At 42.7% G+C, this 23,370-nt stretch overlaps 2 protein-coding genes across 3 annotated transcripts in view; one reads left to right on the top strand and one right to left on the bottom strand.

Moving 5' to 3' along the window:
- Window positions 1–23,370, top strand: part of syn3 (synapsin III) — a 58,683-nt gene that overhangs the window by 12,845 nt on the left and 22,468 nt on the right. For both annotated transcript variants that reach the window (XM_046874191.1, XM_046874192.1), the window contains exons 3-6: window positions 1,061–1,118; window positions 6,706–6,797; window positions 9,899–10,055; window positions 10,580–10,669. In XM_046874191.1, the coding sequence (XP_046730147.1) occupies window positions 1,061–1,118; window positions 6,706–6,797; window positions 9,899–10,055; window positions 10,580–10,669 (397 nt within the window). The remainder of the gene's footprint in view (window positions 1–1,060; window positions 1,119–6,705; window positions 6,798–9,898; window positions 10,056–10,579; window positions 10,670–23,370) is intronic.
- LOC124401756 (metalloproteinase inhibitor 3) lies at window positions 11,502–21,516 on the bottom strand. Its single transcript, XM_046874194.1, has 5 exons — window positions 21,252–21,516; window positions 18,027–18,109; window positions 16,964–17,075; window positions 15,329–15,450; window positions 11,502–13,597 (listed from the first exon to the last, which is right to left on the bottom strand). Exons 1-5 carry the CDS (start codon window positions 21,373–21,375, stop codon window positions 13,400–13,402), a joined length of 639 nt encoding a protein of 212 aa, XP_046730150.1. The 5' UTR covers window positions 21,376–21,516; the 3' UTR covers window positions 11,502–13,399.

Raw genomic sequence — 23,370 nt, 5'->3', positions numbered from 1 at the left:
AATGAATCATTCACTTACTCAACTATTCACTAACTAATTTATTCACTCACTCATGTTCACTTATGCTTATTTCATTAGAAAGTAAAAACAGTACTAAGTGAATCTTTCTCAGTAAACGTCACGATTTCTGAGCCTGAAGCAGAGCGGGGTTTTTTTTCAACTCCTTCTGCAGATATCAGCTTTAATCCAAACACATGAGTCAGTCGGGTGTAATGCAGCGAGGAATCCATCCTGGGCAGAGAGGCTTCAGAGACTTCACTTTGTTTCTTCTGAAGGCTTTTTTTCCCGTTCTGTAGGTGTGAATGTAGGCGAGTGTGGTATGTTAGTCTTTTGTTATCAGTGCACTGGATTGTTTATGGTTCAGACTAAAGTAGTCCACAAGACAAATTCCAGAAAGCAATATCTTTCTTAGTCACATATCTCAGGAGATAGCGAAGCTTGTGCAGATGTTCTTCAAATCAGTGTTGTGTTGCTTTACGGTTATGGGGTTAACCGCAGTAGCTAATCAGATTACATCCCATTGCGTCTCAAAATACGTTGTCATAATAAGTTCCGCTCTTCTGGGAAGATCTACTAGATGTGTGGAGATTTGTGTTCAGACACTGATAAAGGTGAGGTGATGAGGTCTGGGCTGCGTTCCAGCTCATCCCAAAAGGTGTTCAATAGAGTCGAGGTCGGAGCTCTGTAGCAGCACACATACTGGTGTGAAGGTTGGAGTGGAAGAACACCTGAACAAACCTTCCTCAAGCCCACTGAACACCTTGGGGATAAACTGGAACACAGAATGAACCACAGACCTTCTCCTCAAAATCAGTGTCTGATCACAATAATGTTCTTGCAGCTGAACCACAACACCCAAACATTTAGTAGAAAGACATAATGTCGGTGTAATGGTCAGGTGTCCACACATATTTGTCGTGCCTGCATATGATGTTAGAGGGAAATATCTTCTCACAAGACCTTTGAACATCTGGGTTGTTTCACATGACCCCAGATCCAACATGATGGTGAAGAAGTGATTTACTGCGTCCTAAACTTTGGCTTTTGTTTTTCTCGCCAGGGCAAAGTATTTCCGAGGGAGGAAGCTGAACGGGGAATACGAGATCCGTGTGGAACAGGTATGTGTGACAGATCATCTGAACATCTCATTCCACACTGAGTCGCCATTTACTGTTATGATGAGCTCCACTCTTCTGGGAAGATGTTCCACTAGGTTTTCATCCCAAAGGTGTTCAACAAGGTTTATAGATCTAGAGCAGGATCTCTTCCACTCCAACCCATGTATCTTTATGGAGCTCTGTTCTGTGGGCTCTGGAGAAAATTCCATTCTCCCACATCCACAAGATGTTTTGGGGGACATTTTAGGAAGATCCACATGGCATATGGAAAGATCTCAGCACTTTTTTCTGTGTAGGTTCCTGTTTCCGCTAGACGATGTTGTAATCCCATGCTTTAAACCTCCACCAGCACGGCCCCTACCTTGCACCGTTAACCGTCTAGACGCATGCTTTCGCACACGATAACATCTCACCGCTTTTCCGCAATCCAGCTGCAAGTCATGCTGAGTGTCTGCAGGGAGTGTACGGACGATCAACGTTGGCAAGGAGAAGAAAAGGTTCAACATTTGCTTTGTGGTCGCGATTGCGCTCGCATCTCTCGGCACTGAGAGGAACATCTGGAGCACGGAGAGAAGGAAACATCTTTATAGCGAAACTCTCATTAGAGTCAGTAGAAACCAGCGAATCGAAATCTCAGGGGTTTCGTGGCAAAAACTTTGAACCTGTAATGGTCTCGTATCTTCAACTGCTCAAAGAGACGAAGCTCGAACGTTCAGGCAAAACCTGTCATAACATGTCGTAGAGTCGTACCGCATTCCGAGTCCAGCATGGACCAACAGCTGGATCCGAATTCCTTGTGTGTCTCAAACGATCCCTGGTGCTTAGTTGCTAATTGGGACCCGTTTATATCTTGCCGTATGGTTCTGGTAGACCTGAATATTTTTGGTTAAACTCCTCATGGTAATAAAACACCATTAAAAAAACGAAATCTTCTGAGATTCTCCACTGCGTTGGTCTCCCCCCCCACACACACACACACACACACACCCCGGGCTGTTTCGTAACAATCACTGCTCCGAGATCTCTCCGCATGTTTGCCTTTAGGTGTACCGAATGTTCTCACACTAGAGGGCTCACTGTGGGCTCCTGCTTTGATGATGTAACCAAAGTGTCGACTTGGACCATTGTGCACTGTTCGGAATGCAGCAGAAGTCAACAAGTGCATGGAGAACACCTGACTTTTCCATATCTCATATTCAAATTTGGAGCCACAGGACTGTGTAGGACATCCTTGGATGTTCTCGCATATACATATATTTATTAATATTTTCTTATTTTCATCTTTTCTTTGATCTTCACTTTCATCTTCATAATCTGCAAACAACTGCGATCGAACAATTTCCCAATGGAATCAATTAAGTATTCTGATTCTGATTCAAGATTCGTTCATTTGTATAGAATCTAATGTGACTAAGAGAGAACGAGTCGTCTAAAAGAGTGATTTGTTCGTTAGTACATGAATTGTGTCATCTTAGTCCCCACGAGTCGTTCGTTTGAACTGAGTCTTTAACGTGACTCAGAAGAAAAACCGAGACTTTAACGTGACTCAGAAGAACGAGTTGTCTGAAAGAGTGATTTGTTCGTTCGTACATGAATTGTGTCATCTTAGTCCTCACGAGTCATTCGTTTGAACCGAGTCTTTAACGTGACTCAGAAGAAGAGTCGTCTGAAAGAGTGATTTGTTCGTTCGTACATGAATTGATTCATCTTATGAGTCCTCAGGAGTCGTTTGTTCTTTTGTCATGCGACTCCCATATACCCCATATATATATATATATATATATATATATATATATATATATATATATATATATATATATATATTTTTTATATATATATTTATACATACTGCATGTAAATTATGGCTAGAAAAGTCAGGTATCTCAACACTTTTGTTCTTCTAGTGTGTGTAGATGTACCATCACTCTTTCAGGAGCTGGTGGATCAGTCAGGGATGGAGTACAGAAAGTTGTTGGTGTCTCTGTAGTGTGGCCTACGAGAACATACACACAAGATACACAACGAGCGCCATTGATTGTTTGCTTTCTCTGATGGAGGAACCTTCAATGGACCCTCTCTGGTACCAGCACAGCCAGCAAACCACGATCAAAACATCTTCCCCTGTTTCCTTGCGCTCGGCTATGTGCATGCTTCTGTATTATCCTTTTAAGGAGCTGTTCGGAGACCGCCGCGAGTCTGAGACCACCCAGAGCACCGAGACCATCTCTCGGAGGATCTCTGGGGCTCTGTTATTGGACTCGATAATAACCCGTAATGCTCTGTATAAATAGTACGAGAATAAATAAATAAGCTTCAGGTCAAATTATTGTATAATCGACTAGTGGATTTATTTCGTGGTGGTTCTGGTTCTGAGGAGCTTCAGCGTGTCCTCACTGTTGAGTTCTTGTTTACAGACCTGGAAAACGTGTTTAAAAAAAATATATAGTATCAGGTTGCTAATGTTTCCAGCCAAGCGCGACAATCAAATCCAGTCTGGCATCTGGATGGCTCTGGAACCGCATGCCTGACTTGACTTGCGATCGGATGAATTCCCAATTTTTCCTTTGCACATTCTAACCTGCGCCGAAGTGTCTCGTTGTCCGTAATGCGATACTGGCTTCGTGCCCCGTTTCCTCTGAATTTCGAGCCGAAAAAAACAAAACAAAAAAAAAACCCTGTTTGTGCCATTTGGTGTCATTTTGGGTTAAAGAGAATCAGAAACAAAAGTCTTTTGAACACCTGAGCATAAGATCGAAATGTACTTGTTTTTGTTAGCTCATAGCTCTATAGCAGTAGATCTTCCATGCACGTTAGCATTGCCATGCTGGAACAGGTTTGAGGTTTCATGCTAGCACATCCAAAGACGTCCTAGACATCGTGTATGCTTCCAGAAGTTTGGGGAGGAACCGTGCATCAGCAGACGTTATGACTGGATCCCAAGGCGTTACACGAGGTATTTTTGGCGCTTCGTTTGCTGCAGTGCCGTGACCCGACGCTTGCTGATTACCGCTGATTAGCCCTCGTGCGACACTGGAACTCGTCATGCAGGTTCAGAGTTTAGCCACTAGATGACATCAATAAAGATAGCAGTGCTGGTCGGAGTGGAGGGAAAAACACTGTTATTGTCTACACGGATTCCTTCCTGTTTTCCTTTCCCAGTAGAGGAACGGGTCCAAGAGAAGCCTGAATGTGTTTCCCTGACAGTAACTATGGCAGCATGAATTCGCCCCGACACTGTTCGCCCCATGCTGATGATGCACTGCTCATCCCTTCGACCGAAAAGAGCTAAATGATGTGACTTGCTCAGATTCGGCCGCTCGGCCAACACCGCTGACTGATGGTTCCCTTTTCTTAGCATGCCAGACCAACACTGCTGGTTTAGAGGCTTCACCAGTTTCTTTCGTCCGTAAAGGGCCTGCTTTTGGGTTTTATTTGTTCACAAAGAGCGTACATTCCCACTGTGTGTGTGTGTGTGTGTGTGTGTGTGTGTGTGTGTGTGTCCCAACCATATCTCATACCTCTTAATTAAATATTGTGTAAAGTGAACTTTATATCCGCTCATCTCTCTCTCTCATGTATTATTATAATTACATTTATATTAATTAATGTTTATTAAAAATTGAATGAATAGTAAGAAATAAATAATAGTAATAATAAAAATAATTATTATTTAATAGTAATATTTATTAACAATATCTAATGCAATAATAGCATTTTAAAAATAGATAAAAAATATTTTAAAATAATATTTACATTAACATGTAAATATATATTTTAATAAATAAACGATTTAATTATTGATTTATTGTTTTGTTTGTTTGTTTTTTTTATTTATTTTTGCATTGCATCCCTCTTTTCTTTTCTTTTCTTTTCTTTTCTTTTCTTTTCTTTTTTGGAGCCTGTCTGTGAAATGGTGCTACTTGGTTGCCTTACAAAGAACTGACACTCCTACAGTTTGTACTGTTTGTGTAATTCACAGTCTATAGTGAATCAGTCTAGGGTGTGAAAGGATGGAATGACGGAGAGATGAAAGGATCGAATGGTGGTAGGATGGAATGACAGAAGGATAAAATAATAAAAGAATGCAACAATGAAAGGATGGAAAGTCGGAATAATGAAAGAACAGAATGACAGAAGGATAGAATGACGGAAGGATTAAATAATGAAAGGATAAAAGGATGAAAGGATGGACTGATGGAGGGATGGAATGATAGATGGACAGCAGGATAGAAGGATGGAATGATGGAAGGATAGAATGATGAAAGGAAGGAATGACGGAAGGATGGAATGAAGAAAGAATGGAAGGTCGGAATGATAAAAGAATGGAATGACAGAAGGATGGAATGACAGAAGGATGAGATAATGAAAGGATGGAATGACAGAAGGATGTAGGGTCGGAATGATAAAATAACGGAATGACAGAAGGATGAAATGATGGAAGGACAGCAGTATAGAATGAGGAAAGGATGGAATGATGGAAGGATGGAATGGCGGATGGATGAAATAACGGAAGGATGAAATGATGAAAGGATGGAATGACGCAAAGAATGGAATGATGGAAAGATGGAATGATGAAAGGATAGAATGAAGGAAGGAATGATGGAAGGATGGAATGACGGATGGATGAAATGACAGAAGGATGAAAGGATGGAATGATGGAAGGATGGAATAATGAAAGAATGGAATGACAGAAAGATGGAATGAAGGAAAGATGGAATGATGAAAGGATGTAATGAAGAAAGGATAGAATGATGAAAGGAAGGAAGGATGGAATGACAGAAGGATGAAATGATGAAAGGACGGAATAATGGAAGGATAAAATAATGAAAGAATGGAATGACGGATAGATGGAATGAAGGAAAGATGGAATGATGGAAGGATAGAATGATGAAAGGATGGAATGACATTAGCACACGTTTAAGATAAATAACAAAGGCAAGTGTGTTCATTCATGCATTTATTCATTCCAGTATTGATTTATAGATTGTGAGAGCAACAGATCTCGGGGTTTTTGTCTCAGTCTGCAGTATGTAGTTTGAGATCAGACGAATCCACGCAGATGATTCATGTTTGCGAGTCATTTGGAACGCTGGTTTTCTTGTCTCTCGCTCGTCTCAGTTGGCGCTCGGCGAGCACGTCTCCCGCTGTGTGTTATTTAATGCGTTTGATGAAGTCGTTCGAGTTGCTTGGCTACGGCGTGTCACGAGTTTTTTTTTTCCAGGGCTGGAAGGCAATAGAGGAGACGAACTCAATTTGTCCTGCTTCCTCTCACGCTGCAGTGAGTTCTGGAAAAGTCCAGCAAGTCGAAAGTATTGGGACACCTGACTTCACAAAGTTGTACAAGATTTCTTTAGATGCAGGAACATGGGATTTTCCCATCACTTGAAACCTGTTCCAGCATGATAATGTGTATGAATGTATGGATTACACGGGTTGGACTGGAAGATCTTGTGTGAGATGCCTGCTATAGAGCTCTGACCTCAATCCTGATATAAACAAATGGGTTTTTCACATGCCCCAGACCTCCTCACCTCAATACATCACTTTATTAACACTCTTCTTCTTGTTTTTTTTTTCCGTTCCACAGGCCGAGTTTTCCGAGATCAACGTGTCGTCCACCGTGAGCGCCGGCTGCGTGGTCGATATGCAGGTCACACGAGGTGGCACCAAAGTTGTCAGGTAAAAACTCATTAAAAAACATCTGGCTCTAATTCCAGACTGCTGGACTGTTCAGAATTGCTTATCTCAATCATCTAACCTAGCTGTGTTTATTGTGGAGAGCAAGAAGCTTCTCAGTGCATGTTCTTCACCAGGGCAGAAGTTTGTGGACACCTGAGCGTGTGTGAGCTTTTTAAACATCCCATTTGCTCATATAAGAACCTCCACTCTTCTGGGAAGATGTTCCACAAGATTTTGGAGAGTGATTGTGGAGATTTCTACAATCCACAAAGGCGTTTCAGGTACTGATGAAGATGAGGTGAGGAGACCTGTGGTGCAGATGGTGTTCACATTGATCCCAAAGGTGTTAGCTCTGTTGCGAGATGTTCTACTCCATGTGAACTATATCTTCTTCCGAACTGCTGCCTGAAACGAGAGCAATCGTTTGCATGCCTTCAGCTCTGTTTTCCACCCAGCTCACAGCTCAGCTTGCAGGATCACGTGTCAGTGTGTTGGGAATGTCATGGCTCGACCACTCACTTAACCCCGTTTCATACCACGTTCCATTTCCATTTATTCCAGTCACAACATCTGGCCTCTGTTTTTCTCATTCTAGCCCTTTTACTCAGGAAAAAGGAGCACGGAGGAGCATGTATCTTCTGTCCAGACGTGCCTGGCGACAATGTTACAGCAGTAGATCTTTGTAATGGTCACCAGAATGAGAAATGCAGAGTCACCTGGTCTCGTATCGTGACGTGAAAAGCATTCATTTGCGACAGAACGACGATCAAGGTCCTGCCATGAAACGTATCTGGAACAAGTGGTAGCATGGTGGTGAGGGGATGGAACCAACAACCTTCTGATTACTAAATCTGAACTTTGATGTTCTAGGTACACCATATGGCCAAAAGCCTTTTTGACACGTCATATCTTCACCAAACCGTCACCACAATTAAACCAGCAGACCCAGACATGGGTTGGAGTGGAAGATCTCCTTCTATAGAGACTTATCGAAAACACCTTTGGGATGAATGTGAAAGCTCACCGAAACCCCACCCAGGTTTCATCGCACCAGCACACCCTACAAATCTAGTGGAACATCTTCCCAGAAGAACGTTATAAGAACAGCAAATTAAGAATTAACCTGGAATTGGAGTTCAAAATTCCTGTGTTTTGTTGGCGGAAAGTTCACCAGTAAACGCTTTTCCGACTCCAATTTATAAACTAAGAGCTACAAAACCCTCCTTTAACCTTAGACAGCATTTTCAACATCTGGCCAAATTCCAAACAGCTTCCTGATCATCGTGCATACTAACCGTACCCCAGGGTAGGAGCCAACATGGCTATAGAAGGTTCAGAGGGGCGACATTCATAAAGAATCCGACCTCAGAAACCAGGGCACCTTCTCAATATAATCAACTGCAGCATGTTGAAGGAACTCAAAGACGTTCATGATGCTTTCTAAAAATAGATTTTTCTCCACCACCTGCAGCTGTTGAGGTAAAAAAAAAAAAGGGTTGGCATTTGAAAGTGTGAAGAATTTAGAGAAGACAATGTTTGAGCAGAACAGAGGTCTCCAGATGTGTGGTTATATATGTGTGTGTGTGTGTCTGTGTGTGTGTGTGGGCAGACGTTTATAGCTTGGTGGAGTAAATGTCAAGACGGGAATAGGAACATCTGACAAGCTCTCGGCTGAAAATATTCTCTCGAGGAAATATGTGTTTAAGTAAAAAAAAGGGTTTCTAAAAGCGATTTTGGTGAGTGAGGATCTAAAATTAGGAGCAGCCTAGCGTTAGCATTAGCATTAGCAACATGAATAGTGAAAGGTCGTGACAGGGATATTAAGACAGGCGAGTGTGTGTGTGTGTGTGTGTGTGTGTGTGTGTGTGTGTGTTTGAGATAATGCAGATCCCAGCACTTGGGAATTAAGCTCTGCATACTTCTGGGACTCTTCTACCCGGTTGGTGAGGTGGATATGTAGCGCTGAGTTCAACCCTGCTCCCAAAATAGGTTGCGTGTTTACCACTGGTTAGAGCGGCTACAACATCCGAGCCTCACATGTTCTCCAATTTAGCTTTATTTTTACCTTAGGGTTTGGGATTATGCTTCTGTGCCAGCTTTGTGGATTGCAAGCACAGATATTCCTGTTGAATGCCTTCAGTGACATTTTAGTGGACACCTGAGCTTTAGCACGTTTTGAACATCCCCATTCCACATTTAACCCCCGTTTGCTGTTCTATTTCCCTCCACTCTTCAGATTTTTGTGCTTGTTCAGGGTTTATAGCTCCATAACAGGCCATTAAAGATCTTCCACTTCAACCCATATCTTCATGGCTCTCTCTTTGTGCTGGGGAGCATTGTCATGCTGGTAGAGGTTTTCGTCTCTCCTTGTTCAGGCGAAGGGAAAATTCCATACAGCATCCAAAGACGTTCCGTAAAATTGCGTGCCTTCGACTTTGAAGCAGCAACTCGGAGAAGAACCACACATATTTCTGGAAAAGTCAGGTGTCCCAATACTTTTGAAATCTTGTGATCAAACGACAATCAAAACCCATCGATTTGCGGAAGAACCACGGAAAAACCTTTTTTTTCTCCATGCGGTATTGCATCGCACACATTTTTCACCTCCACCACTAGGGGTGTTGTAGTGCAATATGTCCATGCAGAACATGACCATGCAGAAAACGAATGCAAATGCAGAATTAGGATGAGAAAAATTCCGCATGGGAATCCCTGAAACGATGCCATCAGATTTACAGCAAATTTACAAAACCTTCAGAAGATGAACGAAGCGTTGTTTCAGATTTCAGAACAGTTTTGATTTTTTTTTTTAGTTTTTACAGTAAATATGACCTTGAGATTCTCGGGACTGTGATATCTCAAGAACAAGTGGTTCAATGTTGGAGTTGATTCGCCGTTATCACTGTCGCCTGCAATCAGCGCATGAACTGGCTCGCTTTTAAAATCAACCCAGACAGGGTCAAGGTCACAACAAGGTTTTCTTTTGAATAAACAAGTACTACTTTATGCACTTCAGCCCATACTTACGTTCTTCAGTGTTCGCCAGTAGATCTGATATAATAACCTCGTTTAAAGTCACTGTGTCCTTGTTTATGCTGCAGGTCCTTCAAACCAGATTTCATTCTGATTCGCCAGCACGCCTACAGCATGACTCCAGGAGAAGACTTCAGAAGCCTTGTGATTGGTCTGCAGTATGGCAGTGTGCAGAGCATCAACTCCCTGCACTCCATCTACAACTTCTGTAGCAAGCCCTGGGTTGTGAGTGTTACATCTTAAATCTGTAACAAGCCTGTGGGGTATCATACGATATATAACTATAGACTACATTTATGAATCAGATATATAGCTGTAGACTTTATCTATAAACAAAGGTATATTTCTATAGAGTATATTTATATATAAGGTATATAGCTATAAACTATATATCTAATTATACAATATATGTTTATATATATATATATATATATATATATATATATATATATATATATATATCAATAAATTATATATATATATATATATATATATATATATATATATATATATATATATAGTGTATATATAGGTATGGATTATATCAATAATGGTATATATCTATTGGTCAGTGGCGAAACTGAACTTCAAACTGAATTTTATTCGATTTTTTGATTCGTATAAACTACATTTCCAATAATCCGTATTATATAACAAAAGCTGATCAGTAGCTTTGTGGGAGCGTCGCACAATGAAGGCCCCCCTGATAACCTATGTGTTTGTTATCGCCTGTGTGTTTTTGCATGCAGTTCGCTCAAATGATCAAACTCTACCATGACTTGGGTCCGGAGAAATTCCCCCTGAACGAGCAAATGTTCTTCCCCGACCACACACAGATGGTGAGTGTCCACTTCTGTTTCCCGATTCTTTTTTCATAAATTCTATTACATTTAATATGTAATATCATTAGATAAACCAGATACAGAGCTAATGGAGCTATAGATTGTATCCAGAGACAAAATATATAACAATAGACTGTAACTATAAACAACATATAGAGCCATAAACTATATATCTATAGGCAAGACATATGCCTATATCTTATCATAGCCAAGGTATATAGCTATAGACTGTATCTATAGACAGAATATATAGTTATAGACTGTATATAGACAATATTTAGCTATAAACTGTATCTATAGACACTATATGTAGCTATAGATTGTATGTATAAACAAAATACAACTTCAGGCTGAATCTATAAAAATATAACTACAGACAAAATCTATAAACAAATATGATTACAGACTGAATCTATAAACACAATATAACTACAGACCGAATCTGGGGCTATTTGCAGATGCTTTATAAAGCTGTAAACTTTATCTATAGACAAGATGTAGAGCTGTAGACTATCTATAGCTCTATATATTTCCTGATTTGTCTTTATGAAATGATATAATAATAATGATATAGTATATACAGATTTATTGTGTATCCGAGCGATGAGGTCGTGAGCATCGCATTCATGTGCAGGGAAAATAACAATACAGGAACAGATTTGTTGTGTGTATTAAGACATGATCGCTAATAATAATAATAATAATAATAATAATAATTTATTAATAATAGATAATAATAATAATATCCCGAATTGACGCAGGTGTCCGATAAATTCTAAACATACATTTTGTTGTTGTTCTAGTTGTATACAGGACATGATTACAGATGCACTTTTCATTAAATTTTTATTATAAAAATATAAAAGAGAAATTCAAAATCATCTTACGCTTCTGTAAGCTCCTACAAGACATTTCCCCTTACAAATCAGTGTATATATATACACACACACACACACACACACACACACACACACATACATACATACACACTAACACATATATGATCTAATACAAGACAGAGATTAAGATGCCTCGGGATTTTTCCCAATCGCCGGATTATATCCATAAATACAAAATGATTTTGGACGGTTTTCCCGACGTTCCAATTAGCGGTTGACTTATTTATTCATTTCTCCACCCGAGACATCGTAACCTCATACAGAGGAATGAACGGAAGATTGTACTGTCAGATTATACAGTGAATATAAAAAAAAAAATAAAATCTGTATGCTTCAAAATACATTGTTGGGCAAAAGTTTGCGGACACCCGAGCATTTTCAACATTCCGTTTCACATCGAGTCCCATTTTGGTGTTATAATAACCTCTGGTGGTGCATTTTTATTCCAAAGGTGTTGGGTTTGGGTGACTCTATAGCAGCACTTGTACAGGTTCGGGAAAATCGTCCTGTAAAATTGTGCGCCTTCAGCCACGAGTGATAACGGTGTCGGGAGGGAAAAAAAACAGACGCAAAAAAAAAAGAAAAAAGAAAAAAAAAAAAGAAAAAAAAGAAAAGTGTCCCAATACTTTTGCACATTTTCGAACTAAAACCTCTGGTAGCGCTTTCTATTTATTTTTTTTGTTCCGAAACATTAAAGTACCATCATATCACATAATCGCCATCTTTGTACACGTGTAGGATTTTTTTTAGATCGTTTTAGACGCATTATCCCCACAGAGGTTTTAATCGGGTCATCGTTTTTATTCATTTTTTACTTTTTAGCTTATACCATAAAAGAAAAAGGATCCGAAATAAAAACTCGACCGGACCCTCCCTCCATCCCCGAAAACGTGCGCTTTTTTTTTCATTATTATCTGTAAAAAATATACATTATAACTCTGTTATCATTATTATTCATCGACTATTTCAAACAAATAAAACATCGAACGCAGGAGATTATATTACGGGAAAGCGGAACAACTACAGCACGAAAACTCCGAGACAGGCGATAGATAGATAGATAGATAGATAGATAGATAGATAGATAGATAGATAGATAGATAGATAGATAGATAGATAGATAGATATTATACAGTATACACTGTGGGTCTATACAGTTTCCTCGTCACGTTCGAAATCAGCGAAAAATAAAAATACCACTCGAATCGGTGCGAGGACCGCTTTCGTATTGCTTTCGTAAATGCTGACGGCAGGCACACGGATCCCCGGGAACCGGACCGGATCGCGTTTCACAGTAGCACTTATTGCTTTACGATTAAGAGTGACCAAATATTTTTGAAGCGACCGTTTAGTGCATTCTCAAAAGCGAACTGAAAACTGAGACAAGAAATCGGCAGAAACTAATAATAATAATAATAATAATAATAATAATAATAATAACGCAACCGTATTTATGGCAATTTATGACGAGACCTGCTTTTTTGTTTTGTTTAGTTTTTTTTTCTAACCCCAATTTCATTTCTCGTTTCTTGTCTCTCCGTCGAGGGCGTTGCGGCCCGCGTATCCGTGGAGACCGCCTCGGCGATATGTCACGGTTACAAACACGGTTCACCTCTAAAGTGCTACCACAGGCATCAATAACATTGTCGTTCGACACATTCGGAAAACAAGGAAGGGGACCCTTGAGCAGGGTGGGCAGGGCAGGTGAGGGGGCGGAGCATGTGATGTGAGGGGGCGGGGCAATGGTTTTTGGATGGGCGGTGACGGGTTAGAATAAAATCTATATTTTTGTAGGGTTTTTTTTATAGGTTTTTAGAAAGGGGTCTTTTCAAGGGTCCGTGGTGTTCATGTTCGTTTTGTCGCGCGAGGTCATGCCCCGGTACCAGCTGCAGTAGCCCTCTTTCTGCTGGATGCAGGCGTAGTGCCGGGACTGGTAGCCGGGGTAGCCGAAGTGCGAAAGCATGTCCGTCCACAGGCACTCGTTCTTTGAGGTCACGAAGCAGGGCAGATAGTGGCACGGCTTAATCTGTAGAGAGGAAGAAAGAACGGGGAGAAATCAACATGGGGTATGGAGAAGTCCCAATACTTTTGGCCATAGTTAAATTGTGGTGTGTGTGTGTGTGTGTGTGTGTGTGTGTGAGAGAGTGTAGATGAGTAGTGCTGTTTATAGACACACATCTAAAATGTCACAGTGAGATATTTCAAGATCTACAAAGATCGTAATTAGCGGTTTGCTGCTTTTTATAATGTTATACAACATTAAACTCTGTGTGTGTGTGTGTATGTGTGTGTGTGTGTGTGTGTGTGTGTGTGTGTGTTACCAGCCCATAACCCACCCCACCCCCTTTAGTTGGTATGTGTACTATTGGCTTAGAACCACTAATTAAATCCAATGGGTTAATTGTTTTCGTTGGCTCTTGTCCCCAGCCACCGGTTTCCTCCGAGCGGATACATCAGGTTCCGCGGTCTACGCTATAATTTAACCGACTGACGATTTTCCTGGTTATTCAAGAGAAAACAAATAAAACGTGCACGAGTGCACGCGCGTGTGTGTGTGTGTGTGTGTGTGTGTGTGTCCATGCACTCACCCTGCAGTTGCAGCCCAGCTGGTAGCGATGGTTCATTCCTTTCTTCTGGGCCAGGGACAGGGCTTCCCACCTCTCATTGAAGTTACAGAGCCCCGTGTAAACCTTTCCGTCGTACACGCGACCTGCGACGAAGAGGCAGAATTATTAGTGATATGCAATTATATACACACGAGGTGAAAAATCGAAAAAAATTATCGAGACTAGTTTTGTAACACGCCAACAGATAGCAGCACCGGGCTGCGTGCACAGTCACAAGGAGTCTCCGTTTGGCTCCTGCGCACGTCGCCCTTCCGGAAGGAACGGGAGCACTGTATCGCTGTGCGAGGCCGTTATTTTGACGTCGTTTTTGTAAACGAAACTTTTTTGACACCACCTTGTGTCAACATATGGTATTGCACATTGAGGTCACGATCCTCTAAAGGTCCTCGAACAGCTAATTTTAGCGCCGTGCCGTTTGGGGCTTAGCGCCTATGACCGCGCAACAGGTGCAGCAGCAGAGTTCACGGGGCGCCGACGGACTGAAACCGTGACCGTGCGCCCGAGGTAGCTTATCCTCACGGATGGATTATTTTAGACGCTGGTCTGGAACGAGATCTTATCGAGCGTGGTCGTTCTGAATAAACTCATGGATCTATGAGAGATTTTTAGGCTGCGGGGAAAAAAGCAAGACCCCAATTGCATAAAGTTAATGGTGTGTGTGAGTCTGTGTGTGTGTGTGTGTGTGTGAGAGAGTGTAGATGAGTAGTGCTGTTTATAGACACACATCTAAAATGTCACAGTGAGATATTTCAAGATCTACAAAGATCGTAATTAGCGGTTTGTTGCTTTTATAATGTTATACAACATTAAACTCTGTGTGTGTGTGTGTATGTGTGTGTGTGTGTGTGTGTGTGTGTGTGTTACCAGCCCATAACCCACCCCACCCCTTTAGTTGGTATGTGTACTATTGGCTTAGAACCACTAATTAAATCCAATGGGTTAATTGTTTTCGTTGGCTCTTGTCCCCAGCCACCGGTTTCCTCCGAGCGGATACATCAGGTTCCGCGGTCTACGCTATAATTTAACCGACTGACGATTTTCCTGGTTATTCAAGAAAACAAATAAAACGTGCACGAGTGCACGCGCGTGTGTGTGTGTGTGTGTGTGTGTGTGTGTGTCCATGCACTCACCCTGCAGTTGCAGCCCAGCTGGTAGCGATGGTTCATTCCTTTCTTCTGGGCCAGGGACAGGGCTTCCCACCTCTCATTGAAGTTACAGAGCCCCGTGTAAACCTTTCCGTCGTACACGCGACCTGCGACGAAGAGGCAGAATTATTAGTGATATGCAATTATATACACACGAGGTGAAAAATCGAAAAAAATTATCGAGACTAGTTTTGTAACACGCCAACAGATAGCAGCACCGGGCTGCGTGCACAGTCACAAGGAGTCTCCGTTTGGCTCCTGCGCACGTCGCCCTTCCGGAAGGAACGGGAGCACTGTATCGCTGTGCGAGGCCGTTATTTTGACGTCGTTTTTGTAAACGAAACTTTTTTGACACCACCTTGTGTCAACATATGGTATTGCACATTGAGGTCACGATCCTCTAAAGGTCCTCGAACAGCTAATTTTAGCGCCGTGCCGTTTGGGGCTTAGCGCCTATGACCGCGCAACAGGTGCAGCAGCAGAGTTCACGGGGCGCCGACGGACTGAAACCGTGACCGTGCGCCCGAGGTAGCTTATCCTCACGGATGGATTATTTTAGACGCTGGTCTGGAACGAGATCTTATCGAGCGTGGTCGTTCTGAATAAACTCATGGATCTATGAGAGATTTTTAGGCTGCGGGGAAAAAAGCAAGACCCCAATTGCATAAAGTTAATGGTGTGTGTGAGTCTGTGTGTGTGTGTGTGTGTGTGTATGAGAGAGAAATACACTGAGAGGTGAACCGTGTAGTCTGTAGTGAGTGTGTGACTCTTTCCAGCCAATCAGCAACCATCAAGACCTTATGTGTTTGCCTTCTGCTTATGTAAGACGGACCCGTGTGAATCATACACACACACACACACACACACACACACACACACACACGATTCCACACGGAATAAAAGGATAAAAAAAAAAGTGTTTGTTCTCAGCAAATGAAGCGTTGCTCGCTCGCTCACGGTCTGGTTCCTGACTTCCTGTCAATTGTTAAATGCATGCTGCAATTTTAATTTTTTTTCCCACAAAAAACCTTCAGCGGTCCGACATTTTTCCCCCTCGGTCATGTGTGTAATGGAGGATTGTTTGCCGTGTGCATCTGGTTCAGGGGGATTGTGCCTTTGCAAACAAAAGCCTGCCATTTACAACCTTGTTTTTGTACCGCAAGGCATGTGATACACGGGTAGGGGTGGGGTGTGTGTGTGTGTGTGTGTGTGTGTGTGTGTGTGTGTGTGTGTGTGTGGGGTGTGGAGTGTGTGTATTCGTTTAGAAAAGCATGCAAATGGCTGCTTAGTCCCGAGTCTTTTTTTTTTCACTTTAAATGCCAAAAAGTACAGGATTTCCAATACAGACTACACAACCAAAAGTTTGTGGACGCCTGATCACAAGATTGTACGTTTTTTTTTGTTTACCTAAACAGTTTTATTCTGCATAATCTTCACTCGAAGCACCCGAAGACGCCCTATAAAGGGTTGTATGTTCCACATTTCGGAGATAATGAAATACAGAGGAAGGCGGGTGTCCGAATACTTTTGGCTGTTGTTGTGATCCTCCGTAAAAAACAACAACAAAAGAAAACAAAACAAAAAAAGATTTCTAGATCGCTCAGGTTGACTGGAACTCACCTGTGATGAGGTACTGGTACTTGTTGATGTCGAACCTGACTCCACACAGGCTCTCCGAAGCGTCCGTGTAGACGTGCTGGACGTGCTGGATTTTGTTGAATCCTTTGTACATCTATAGGAGAGTAAAAAAAAACACAAATACAGAATGTGCATTAAAATCAATTCGACCCACAACAACAACAACAAACAATCGACCAGCAACCGGTATTTCTGGAGAACAATTTATAAAAATGCACGCCAGGTCATGCACTATGAGCCACGATACGAGAACCAGATGTCTGTGTATGTGTGTGTGTGTGTGTGTGTGTGTGTGTGTGTGTGTGTGGGTGGGGGTTTGGGGAGACCGACAGTAGGTATAATTACCGAAATAACACTTCGCAATTATGTGTAATGTACGTATAATACGAGCGTGCAGGAACTAAGGTCAGGTGAACCTGGAGATTGGAGACAAAGCGATCGTTTGTGTTGGAGGAACGTCATCGGTTTGTCCACAAGGCAACAGGAAATCCCTGTTTAGATTCAGAATTCCCCCCCCTTTGCAAGTCAACTTATTTTTGGCAAAATTTCCCATCCATCATAAGTCAAAAGCTATACCCTGTAGTACAGGACATGGGCTTCCTAAACAGAAGTATTGGAACACTAGATTTGGTTCTTCCTTAAACTGTTCCCACAAACCTGCAGCTTGGAAAAACTTTCCTAGAACTACGAGACGCATAACCCGAGCTCCATCGTTTGTAAATTTTTAATGCTGGTTGCACATGAACATCATCTTATTAAAGTGACTCTTATTATAATGGGGAATGTGGAATGGGATGTTCTGATGCTTGGGCGTCCACAAACTTTTGACCGTATATATAACGGTTCACGTACATCATACATACAGCAGGCAAACGGTACGACTTGTGTATTGAGCTGCATAAGAGCTGCAGTTATGGAGACGCTCTGACCAGACGTCTAGTCGTTTATTTTTTTTTTTTGTTAAACTCGCTCAAATCCCGTTTATCCTGCTTCGGACACGTGATCATGTGATCATGCGACACCTGATCAGTGGAACGAGACTCACCTTCATCTGCTTGACGGTGTAGCGCATGGTGCCGAACGGTCCATCCTTCAGCAACTTCTTCGCCACCACTTTGGCTCGAATCACTGCGAAAAAAAAACAACAACAAATACATCAAGAGAAAAATCACGTCATTGTCTCGCACAGGTCTCGAGGTTTCAATAGTTTCCTCGCTTCCACATCTTCAAGAATGCAACTATACCGACAGGATTGAATCTTAGCAATCTGGAGATAAATAAAGTCTGAAATATGAGGACAGTCTGGGACCTGAGATAATAATCGAATTTCCGCCCGTCAGTCTGGGACATGAGCGAGTAGGCGTCTCTCACTCAGACATAGAACTGCCACCGTCCTCCTCCTCCATCTTGCTCCCTCTCTCTAATCCTGGCCCGTGTGAAAGGATTCCACATCCTTGAGGCCGCAACACCGATCTGATTTATTTGTCTTATCAGCCGAATCCCATATCAACAACAACAAAAAAAACACCACAGACTAAACGTCTGGCCGGCTTTCCGGCGCGTCTGGAAACGGCGTGACGGTGCGGAACGGCGTGCGTATGCGACGCCTCATTTGCGAGGATGAATAGACCTTTCCTGTGGATTTCGGAATTCTCCGAGCTCTTAAACAGCGTAGGAAGTTCACCTGCTCCTCACGACCAGACAGAGACGAAGGAGGGGCGTGATCGAGAAAACTCGCAGTGGCTGGGATGTTTATCTTTTCAATCCCCTGTAGGAATTTCCTTCCCACATTTCCTTCAGGCTCGCATTCCACGAGCTAATACGAGAAAAAAAAAAAAAGTCTGACTCCTCCTGCCTGCCTGCTAAGGAGGTTCTAGAATCTTCTAGCACTCAAAACCAGATTGAGGATGCGATAGCGTGATATTATCGCCGTCCACATTCAGACACGGAGGAATGGACCAGCAAACTTTTTCCACGTGTCCACAGTAGCCTTCAGATCTTTTCCTCCTGCAGCCCAGACGACAATTAAATGCTGTTGTGAAGAAAACTGCAGACCTGCTCATTAAGAGTCTGCTCAAGTCTGCTCCATCAACCACACCGCCACCAATCTCAAGAATCCACCTTACTGTACAACCGAATATAAACAGCAGACGTCTAGACACTCTGTGGTCCAAAATTATTGGGACACCTGGATTTTTTTTTTTTTTCCTATATCCCTTATGAGGTTCTTCCTCAAATGTCAAGGTTAGAGTGGAAGATCTCCTACTACAGAGCTCTGAATCCTATTCACCCTGACCACCATACCCCAGGCCTCATCACCTCACCTCCATCGCTTATATCCCAAGGAGCACAAACCTTCTTGAATCTAGTAGAACATCTTCCCAGACACCAGATTTCAAACATGTACCGCATACAAGAACTGAAGAGGAACGCGTCAGCTTTGGATTTTGTAGCATAAAACGTTTTTACGGTCCAGCAGGATATGCTCCATGCAGATATAAAAGATCTGAAACAGCCAACACCTTTTGCGAAGAATTGGAACACTGACTGCAACTCTAGACATTCTCACCTCGCCTCGCCTCGCATCACCTCTACTAAAGCCCTGGTGGCCCGAATGTGCTACAGATCTCCACAGAAATCTAGAGGAACATCATCTCAGAAGAGTGGAGGGTATAAGAACAGCAAATCGATGTTGTTCCATAACCAATCTTCTGCTAAAGTGTAGTAGTTTTTCTAGCACTCCAGAAGCAACGTGAACACGCGCAGAACATTCGGCTCCGTTCCTTTCAGCAGATGTTCACACGTGCATCTTTCTACCACTGGAGCGTTTGCCAACAACGACAAAAAAACACCTTTGTTTGGTGTTCGAGTTCATCAGATAACGAATCCAGAGCGTGAACGTAAACACTCCTAGAAACTAGAATGTCTGTTCCTTGAATGTTTGTTTAGGATTTTTTTGCTCTACATCAGGTACAGGTGCTGTAGTGCTCCTCAGCGAGGTGGAGAAACACGGCGTGAAGCTGGAGGAGAACAGGATTAAAATGTCCTCGGTGGAACCTGAAAAGACATTTTCTGTGATCAGATTCCGATCACAGCAGATGGAGAGAAGAAACACAAGCCAATCGGACGACGTTCCTCGTGCCTGGTGTTTCATTGACAAAAGTTTAAGGACACCTGAGCATCGGTTTGGAACGTCGCATCCTGCGTTTGCTCCAAACTTCCATCTACTGTTTCGACACACACATCACTATCAGAATGTAACCATGGCAACCGCTACTAAACTCAAACTAAAGTCTCTGGAGACCAGGACGTGCTGGTTTAATGGTTTTAATGAAAACCATTAGACTTCCTGTGCTGGTATCTGTTTGCTTTGGTGTTTGTTCAGCAGTTCTGCGGGTGCAGTGATCTGCTTGTTGGGTGACCACAGGACAGTCCAGGTGTTCTTCAGGGTGAAAAGAGAGCACAAGCTGGTGGATTTATCAGCCTGCTTTCCTGCTCAGAAGGACAGAGGGAGAAAGAGAAGAGAGAGAGAAAATGAGGGAGAGAGAGAAGGGTTGAGAAGGAGAGAGAGAGAGAAAGAGAAGGGGAGCAAAAGAAGGAGAAGGAGGGAGAGAAAAACGGACAGAGAGGGAGAAGGAGAGAGGAAGAGAAGCAGGGAGAGAAAGGGGGAGAAGGAGAGAGGGATTTCGAAGAAGAGAAAAGGATTGAGGAGAGAGAAGGAGAGGGAAGAAATGAAAAATGAAAAAGGGAAGGAGGAAAACAGTGAGGAGAAGGAGAGAGGGGGATTCAGAACGAGAGAGAGAGAGAGAGACGGAGAACAACCTCTCTGTGCCAGCGCCGTGGTCGTGTTGCCATGGCGACCGTTAACTCTTCCTCCCTCCCTCCCTCCGTCGCAACTGCACTCCAACTTTTCCCGAGTGCGCAGTGATCAGATCTCATCCGATCTTATCCGATCACGTTTATTACACTTTATTGCGCAATGCAATAAATAAATAAATATATATATAAAGAAATTACATCCCTGTGCACTACAGAGCGCGCGCCTCCCTATAGCGTGTACGTCATATACATATTTATATATAAACACACGCGCACACACACACACACACACACACTATATATATATATATATATATATATATATATATATATATATATACACACACACACACACACACACACACACAGATGCGCGCACACGCACGCACGCGCGCGCACAAAGTCGTCTACGCAGTTTTCACGTGCGGCTGCAACTCTAAACGCGTCTTACCGATGTCGGAGTTGCAGAACGCGTCTTGCGGGTGCGTGAGAGCGCACGAGCACGCATCCAGCTCCTCCACGCGCAAGCTGGTGAACAAGAACAGGAGGCTGAGCAGCTGACACGCGGTCTTCATCTTCTTCACCTGCGTTTTGTTTTTTTTTCGCGTCGAATATAAAATTCTTCTCTCTGTGTGTGTCGGATCCGGACTGAGTGAGCGAACGCTCTGTGTTCCGCGTGTGTGTGAGTGTAAGTGTGTGTGAGCAGAAAGGAGCGCGCGCCGCTCGTGTTATAGTTTGGCGCAGCTGTGGAACGCCCCTCCGCCTCCACGGGCGTCGCAGCTGTCAGCCAATCAGAGCACCGATGATGCCATTCCAATTAACCAAAGCACTGGGATGACGTATTGCAAATTGACTTCACAATTACTTACTGCCTTTCCAAAAAAACAAAAAAAAACATTCCTTTTCCTCGGAGGTTTGGAAGATATGCTGGGAATGGGGTCCAAAAACCTCAGAAAGATGGTCAGAACTACATTAAAGGATCACAAGAGCTACAAGAAATCCATGATCTTCTGGAATGTCCTTTGGATAGAGAGATCCTGTGCACAAAGAAAATATGGGTTTGAGTAGATCTTCTTCTAAGGAGCTAAACCCTGTTGAGATGAATGTGCACCTCAAGCCTCCTCACCTGAGAGAGGCCCTTAACCCCATAGCTGCTCAGTTGTAGGAATGAGATTGAATGTAAGTCAGCCTGGATAAATATGCTGTTCTGATACCTTCCACTATTCCAGGGAAGATGTTCTATAGTTCAAGATCTTCCACTCCAACTCCATATCTTCATGGCGATGTTTATTTTGTGCACAGGTGCATTGTCATGCTGGATCATGATTCAATCTCCCGGGTCAAGTAAAGGGAAAATTTCGTCTCCTGGAGTGTGCCTCCAAAAAAAAAAAGTCTCCCAATACTTTTGGTCACACCATGCATTTTTACCCAATCAGATAAGGATACCGGATTACTGTACCGTGTCTACATGTTGCTTTTTGAAGAACGTTCGTGACCTTCTGTATGGCAGCGTGAATTGCACGTGCGTGTCACGCAGAGTATCGTTTTGCAGACGTGCCGAGTCATCGAGGAGCACTCGACCGCAGCCTCCTGCGTGATGAAGATTCCTTTCCAGTTTCCGTTCAAAACCGACGTGTTTATCAGCATCACGCAGGGGTTTCCTCTGTGATTCAGGGTTTTTCTTTTTTTCAGACGCCCATTAACGTGTTTTTTAACCTTTGTCTGCTACGATTACGAATCCTAGAGATATGAAAAAAAGAGGAAATTGAGCAACGGATATTACATCAGATTATTGTGAAGAAACGATAGAATAAGATGACGCTTGCAAAAGTATCGGGACACAACCTTTCTGTGGTTCTTCTTCCATCTTTTGCTTTTACAAAGTTGAAGGCAATACAATTCTAAAACCTTCATGTGAACCCAAACCTGTTCCGACGTGACACGAAGGTAGCTCCATGAACAATCCATGAGCTCCTCTAAACCCTATTGAGATAAATGTGAACGCTGACTGCAGCCCTCACCTCTCCTTTATTTACACAACATCTTTGTAGAACATCTTCCCAGAAGAGTGGAGGTTATTTTAAACAGGAAACGAGCACTAAATGTGGAATGGGATGTTCAGAAAGCACCTACTAAAAAGTGTGTCCTGATTTGAAACCTCGATTGTGGACCAAACAATCAGATTTGCTTGGATGTTTATTTTTTCGAGTTGCCATGCGCTCAGGAACTCCTCATTGTTGTACACGATCGAGCTATAAAGCTAATTAGGGTGTTTTCCGACCACAGACTAAATCTGTGCCGTCCTGGGGAAAAAAACGCAAGCTGGTTCTTGAGCTGCGTCTGTGTCGGCTGTTGCCCTGGGTTACATCAATCGGCTTTTTTTTAGGAACGGCCTCTTCTACGGATCGGTTAAAGTGTAAAAAAAAAAAAGCCTAACTATGTAACAAGTGCAGCCTTGCAGATCGATGACAACCTTTTCTAGTGACGGATCCGAGATGATCCGTCTGAAGCCTTTGTCCTTTTCCTGTGTTCCTATGATGAGAATGAAATGAGCTAAATTGTGCAGGATT

This window comes from Silurus meridionalis, chromosome 18 (genome assembly GCF_014805685.1).
Source record: "Silurus meridionalis isolate SWU-2019-XX chromosome 18, ASM1480568v1, whole genome shotgun sequence".
In the NCBI taxonomy this organism is placed as follows: domain Eukaryota; kingdom Metazoa; phylum Chordata; class Actinopteri; order Siluriformes; family Siluridae; genus Silurus; species Silurus meridionalis.
This window is presented reverse-complemented; position numbering and strand designations above follow the sequence as displayed.

Excerpts from the sequence above, each read along its gene's own strand:
- LOC124401756 (XM_046874194.1), bottom strand. The coding sequence starts at position 21,375 with ATGAAGACCGCGTGTCAGCTGCTCAGCCTCCTGTTCTTGTTCACCAGC. Across the intron at positions 15,451-16,963 it reads GTACCAGTACCTCATCACAG|GTCGCGTGTACGACGGAAAG; the intron begins GTGAGTTCCAGT and ends TCTTCGTCGCAG. Across the intron at positions 13,598-15,328 it reads AGCTGGGCTGCAACTGCAGG|ATTAAGCCGTGCCACTATCT; the intron begins GTGAGTGCATGG and ends TCCTCTCTACAG.